General features: G+C 37.8%; 1 protein-coding gene across 1 annotated transcript; it reads left to right on the forward strand.

Annotated features, from left to right (window-relative positions):
- Nucleotides 1-3,502: 3,502 nt before the first annotated feature.
- Nucleotides 3,503-4,047, forward strand: LOC123393396 (keratin-associated protein 8-1). The gene has a single exon (XM_045085194.1). It carries the CDS (start codon nt 3,533-3,535, stop codon nt 3,722-3,724), a length of 192 nt encoding a protein of 63 aa, XP_044941129.1. The 5' UTR covers nt 3,503-3,532; the 3' UTR covers nt 3,725-4,047.
- Nucleotides 4,048-6,913: the final 2,866 nt, after the last annotated feature.

Genomic DNA, 6,913 nt, shown 5'->3' on the forward strand with positions numbered 1-6,913 from the left:
TTTTTTTGAGGAACTCACAAAAACAAGACATTTTTACTGCAATTGGTTTAGACATTTTTTGCTTTCTACCAGGGGTTCCCTACCTCACACTTTCCCTCATGTTGGGAAGTTCTGGAGGGCCATGGGTCTTCTGGCATTTGGCTTAAGGACAAGTTGACAGGGAGATACATTTAATTTGGATATGGGGGAATAGATTTGGAGTGTGGTTTGCAGTCATTTCTGTGTCTCATTAGGCTATTTTGAGCTATTCTTGTATGGGGATGGCTTCCAGGAATTCTTTACCATCTATTCCCCTTATTTACACAAAGTTTTTGATATTGAAGATGTAGGACAAGAGGTCACATGTCAGTATGAATTTGCCCCATGGCATTCAGTACAGGATGAATAGTAGAGAAAATAGTTTGAAATGATGGAGTCAGAAGCTAATCGATGGAAAAAAATATTATTGAAGTAGAGCAAGCAGTTAAGTAGTAAAAATACTCCTTTTGGAATTTTGTAATATTTATGATTTTTGTTAGAGTTTAATTTTTTGATTTCTTTTAGCATTCAACAAATATTTAATTTTGTATTTGATTTTATATTTTTATATTATGTTCTTTTTCTTAAAGAGGGTTCTCAACATTGTATAAACTTCATGCTTTACAAAACCTAGATCTTCCCTAGATAGACCTATGTAAAAATACAGCTTTCATAGAACCAATGCAAGATTAAGATAGCTATTAGCTATGTTTTTGTTTTTCATTTTTATTTTATTATTTTATTATTACTTTCTTTTCTTTTCTTTTCTATTCTTTTCTTTTCTTTTCTTTTGTTGTTTTATTTTTTCCTGTTCAGCTGCTTCATAAAGAAAGAGGACACACACGGGTTTTTTTGTAGACGTTCTAGAGAAAATTCAGGATGTTTGCTATAAAAAGGCCTAAGGTTTTTTTAATTTTTAAAAATTTTAAAAAAGATTTTATTTATATATTTGAGAGAGAGAGATATAAAGAAAGTGAGCACACGAGAAGCAGGGAGGGGCAGAGAGAGAGAGGGAGAAGCAGACTCCTGGCTGAACAGGGAGATTGACAAAGCAGGGCTTGATCCCAGGACCCCAGGATCATGATCTGAGCAGAAGGCAGCTGTTTAACTGCCTGAGCACCCATGCACCGCAGGGTCCTAAGTTTTTAAAAAGAGGGCATATTTTAATTTTTATTTACCATTACTGCTCAGATACAGAGCTGGGTATTGTGCTATGGAGGTGCATAGCTAACATCTTGCCAGATTGGGTAGTCAGGTGAGGGAAAAACTCATTTCAAAGAGCATTATAATTGAACTTTGGCAAATATTTTCCATCCCACTGTATAATGCTACTTTTTTTTTTTTTCTTTATGGAGCAGAGCAATGTGATGAGAGTAAGACATAGTGTTAATCATTCTGTGATTTTTTTTTTATCAGGGGAAGACCTACTATTGAATACCTTTATATTTTAGGGAGCAAATCCAGTTTTAATTTCCTGACCTTATTTAGCTGTAAGTCACATGAAGTGTTTGAATTGTAAGTGCTGAGTCAACCCAGGTGGTCATGGCGCTTTGTTCTTACAAAAAGATAGTAACGCAGCACCGTGTATTTTCAAAAATGCCTCTCCTGTAATTAATCAATTAGTGGTTAGAATGCTGGCATGGTTTTATATTATTCTAGGTGTCTCACCTTGCCTTTGGATTCAACCTGTGACTTCTCTGTACTCCCAGAAATTTAGGTCTTAGTTGCTGGTGATAGGGAGGAAAGCTACCTCTGGGACCTACACAGGGATCTACAAAATTTTGGGGTCCAGCATGTAATACATATTCTTCCCATGGCCTTCTAAGAATTAATTGTTATAGCTCTGTGACTTTCTGTTTCTGTGCCATGTGTCCTCTTCTGCTGTATATTCTGTAAGTTTTCTACCAAGTGCCATTCTGGGCAATCTCAGTGCAAATGTCTGGAATAGTTTATTAGATCTTGCATGACCCAAAGTAATTTTGATCAATCTTGTCCATTCTTTGACTCCAGTTTTCAGAACTAAATTTCTATTTAGAGAGGAATGGATTTCCTTCTCACTCCTGGGGTGTGAGGAGTGAAATGTTGACTTAATATTCCACCTGGCCCTTCACAAGATTGTCACATTTGACAGATAATCTGCTTTTATTAGATCCAGCAATATATATATATATATATATATATATATATATATACACACACACATTTCAGAATAAAACTTGCCATTTGTTTTTCTGTTTTTTATTTTGTTATTATTTTCCTTCCTTCTTTTTTTTTTTTTTTTAAGATTTTGTTTATTCATTTGAGACACAGAGATACAGAGAGAGAGAGAGAGAGAGCATGAGCAGGGGGAGAGGCAGAGGGAGAGGGAGGAGTAAGCTCCCTGCTAAGCCAGGAGCCCAAAATCATGACCTGATCCAAAGGCAGACACTTAACCATCTGAGCCACGCAGGTACCCCCTTTATAGCTGTTTTCAATATTTATTTTTAAAAGGGTACCAGATCAACAAATCATATTTATTTAACCATTCATTTCAAGGGGCACCTGGGTGGCACAGTTGGTTAAGTGGCCTGGCTGGCTCTTGGTTTTGGCTCAGGTCATGATCTCCGGGTCCTGAGATCAAGCCCCAAATCGATTTCCACATTGGGCTCTGCGCTCCCTACTCAGCATGAACTCTGCTTCAGGATTCTCTCCATCTGTCCCTCCCCCTACTCATGCGTGCTCTCTTTCTCTCTCTCTCTCTAAAATAAATAAATAAGTCTTAAAAAAATTTAATCCACAAACTCCATTTTTTTTTTAAACAATGATAAGATTATTAGTTCTGGCAGAGGTCTCAAAATATGATGTTAGATATAGTTCATGTGGGGATTATAATAAAGGATGCATTTTAAAACCAGTCCTTAAGACAGAGGAGCTAGCGATAGGGAAAACATAAAAAGGAGACTTTCCTATGAGCTCTATGGCATTTGTGTTACACAGTACCAAAAAGAGAATTCTTTAACCAAGCGAATACTAAGAAATACCTCGAGTTTTAGTTGGACTCACTATGTGTTTATCCCTTCATTTAATTTATTCAAACACATATTTATTGAATTCCACCTTGTGTGTTGTGGAAATTCAGTGAGCAAGAGAACTGAATAAGATTTAACAGAACAGTTCTTGGTTTCATAAAACCTGCTTACAGAGAATTCTATCCAAGGTCTATAGGACCCAGGGCTTTGAAGTCACTGCAATCCTTCTTTAGTGAAGGACACACTTTGAAGGGATCCTGTCCTTGTATTCTATGACGTGAGAGCTTTCTTAAGCAGCTGTAAAGACATCTAACAGAAGAGCAGATCAAATTAATGAGCTTTTTGTGGTCTCAAGAATGAAAATTGGTGTCAAGAATGAAAATGAGGCCCTCGTGTTTTTAACCACACCCCACAACCAGGGTATATAAAGAAGGTTCTGAGCCTGGGGAATCATCACACAGAGGAGACACATTCCCCAGCTACCTGATCCCTCCACTCCTGACACCATGCACTGCAACAACTTCTCCGGTGCCGTCTTCCCAGGATGCTACTGGGGCAGCTATGGATACCCCCTGGGGTACAGCGTGGGCTGTGGCTACGGCAGCACCTTCTCCCCAGTGGGCTATGGCTTCGGTTATGGCTACAATGGCTGTGGGGCCTTCGGCTACAGAAGATACTGGCCATTTGATCTCTACTGATCTGTTGAAATTGCCGAGGCATAGAACAGTCTCTCCCAAGGCTGAAAGGCACCCCTCCACGCCTCTCCTCTACTTCCTTCTTTAGTCCTCCTTTGCTCCATGACGTACCAGTCACCGCTTCTCAGACCTAGCTCCAGAGTCCAGAAGGAAGCAATTGAAAAAGCCGATGATGCCTCCAGCTGCCTTCCCTGGATGATGTTCTTTGAGACATTTTCAGAAACTTGACGCCCAACGACGTATTTCTTCTGAATTTTTCACCATGCTCATGACTCTTGATAAAGTTGTGGGTGTGCTCGTTGAATTCCCAATAAACTTGTCTCCATCAGCAGAACACTCTCACCTGAGCAGAGTTTCTTTTCTTGGTGTGTGCACGTTTCTGTTACATTGAGTGGGGAGGGAGATGGATTTGTTTTCCTCATGTGGGCTTTAGAAGCAATAAGAAAGAAAATAATCCTTGATCTGGTGAGATAAACAGGAAATAGGGAGCTACTAGTGAGGGGGGAAAAAGTCTGTCTTCATCTTTTACTTCTGGTATTTACCTCCAATCCTTGGGCCAGTGGGGCACCATTCAGTTCTTGATGTTTCTCATTTCACCGCTCCTTCCCCTCCTCAAGGAAACCCAACATTATCAGGAGGCTTTCCCAGGTATTTCCATATTAGTACAAATGAAACCCACTGTGTTCCCTTTCCCAGGGATGAAAGAATGTAGAAAAAAAAATACCTTGTTTCCTACAAAAAAATTCTGAGGCCTCAAGTAATAGAGTAGATATAGACATATTTTGGGAGCTTGAGAGTCTTTTAGGGGGAGGGATTATTCCATTATATCAAAACACCTATGGTATTTATTTTACAGCTTAGAAACTACAGGTAAGAAACAATGACGGAAAGCTTCTTAAACTTTGTACAATCCATACCAGGTAGTGAGTTTTACTCTTTAAAGATATGAGTAACTTTTCATAAACATGGGGAAAAAGTAACTATAAAGTTTCTGAAGATACATTAGCCTTTCTCCGGCTCCTTTAGAGAAAAGAGCTATATTCCTTTCATAAGCCAAGTCAAAAATGTCTCAATCCTCCTGTTGAAAACATTTTATGTATAGTACAAATATTCTTGGTGATAGCAGGATTTGGCTTAACCCTGCACCTTTATTGAATATCTGCACATGTCTATAGTGCCTCTAATTTGCCTCGTAGCTAAAAATGTAAAAGCTATTTGGAGAGATTACTTTAGAAGAGAGTATTTTCTCCACCATATTTTACCCAAAACATATGTCTTTTTAAAAATTCAAAAAACATCTTGTTCAAGGATTTACTTGGTAGATTCTTCCCCGGTAGACTACTGTGATAGCCAATAAAATCTCCAGTTTGAAACTTTCTAGCAGCTGCATATTAATTCATGTTGAGAATTATAATTTAATCAAACATGCATATTAGAATAGGAAAAGAGACTTTTTTTTCAAGAATTACAGAGTCAGATTTAAACTAGAAGATGTCTATTTGATCATTCTAGGATGATGGAGTTATATAAAATATGTGTTTAAAGAGAGCTCAGAGAGATATCTTACCCCAGTGTTTCTGAAATTGTGGCGTGTGGGAGAATCACTTGGGGAACTTGCAGAAAGTGGAAATTATTATGCCTCGTCTCTAGGAATTTTGACTTGGTACATTTGAGGTATGGTCCAGAAATCTAAATTTTTTTTTTCAGCTTAATGGGGGTTTAATTGACAAATAAAAAGTGTATAGATTTAAGGTGTACAACAGAATGTTTTGATGTGTGTAGACATTGTGAAATGAGTACCACAGTCAAGCTAATTAACATATTATTCACCACCTCATATGGTGAGGATTTTTATTTCAAGTATATGAAAGGGAGCTCGACATCACTAGTCATTAGGGAAATACAAACCAAAACATAATGAATTATCACCTTACATGTGTTAGAACGGCTCTTATCAAAAAGTTAGAAGGTAAGTGTTGGTAAGGTTGTGGAGAAAAGAGAACTGGGAGTATAAGTTGACTCAGCCACTACAGAAAACAATATGGGGATTTCTCAAAAGATTAAAAATAGATCTATCATATGATCCAGAAGTCCCTCTTCTGGGTATATACCCATAGGAAATGAAATCATAATGTCAAAGAGATATCTGTGCTTCCATGTTCATTGCAGCATTCTTCATTGTAGCTAAGATACAGAAACAGTATCTCTTCATGGAGAGATGAATTGCTAAAGAAAATATAGTATACACACAATGTAATATTATTCAGCCTTAAGAAAGAAGGAAATCTTGTCATTGACAAACAACATGGAAGAACCAGAAATCTAAAGTTTTTAACTTCTAGCTCAGGTGGTCTAAGTTCCACATTGTAAGAAGCACTGTTTCAGGGTCACTACTTACACACACACACGCACTCTCTCTCTCTTATCATCTATTTATCCATCTATCCATCCTCAGGTAACTAAATCTTGAGAAAGGAAAATCCTTTACATCACCAGTTAAGGACAAAGGAAGACATCCTTTACATCTAAAGATGTAAGAGATGTGCACTGAAACACATCTATGCTTGGCACCTTTCAATCACTCTACTGGGGCTGAAGGTCCTGATGCCATGCTCTGCTTAAAGGAGAAAGTGTATTATTTGATGATTTTATAAACTCATATTTTCCTATGTAATATGAAAATGTTCTACATTACTTGATGTCATTCAGTGATTTTTAAAGATCTTATCATTTATTTATTTGTCAGAGAGAGAGAGAGAGAGAGAGAGACTGAGCACAAGCAGGAGAAGTGGCAGGCAGAGGCAGAGAGAGGATTAAGGAGCCCAATGTAGGACTCGATCCCAGGACCCTGAGCTGAAGGCAGCAGCTTAACCAACTGAGCCATCCAGGCATCCCCATTCAGTGATTTTTAACTGTAATTCATTTCTATTACCCATTTTTAAAAATGCATATATTTAGTCCCTCCTCTCCACCTCCCTTCTGATGAGCAAATCTTCTACAGGGTCTGTGAATTTGTATTTAAACAAATACCCCTAAGTCACTTACCTTTGGGCCACCAATTTGGAACAATTACAGGGTTCTTTAGCATGGGTTTTCATAGACTATCCTTTTAGCTTTCTTCAATTTATTTGGAAACTGGGAACTAAAATGTTTCATTTATATTTATGACTTGGATTCATCTCAGGTCACACA

This window comes from Mustela putorius, unplaced genomic scaffold, assembly GCF_011764305.1.
Source record: "Mustela putorius furo isolate JIRA1106 unplaced genomic scaffold, ASM1176430v1.1 tig00000832_pilon_pilon_pilon, whole genome shotgun sequence".
NCBI classification, from domain to species: Eukaryota; Metazoa; Chordata; class Mammalia; order Carnivora; family Mustelidae; genus Mustela; species Mustela putorius.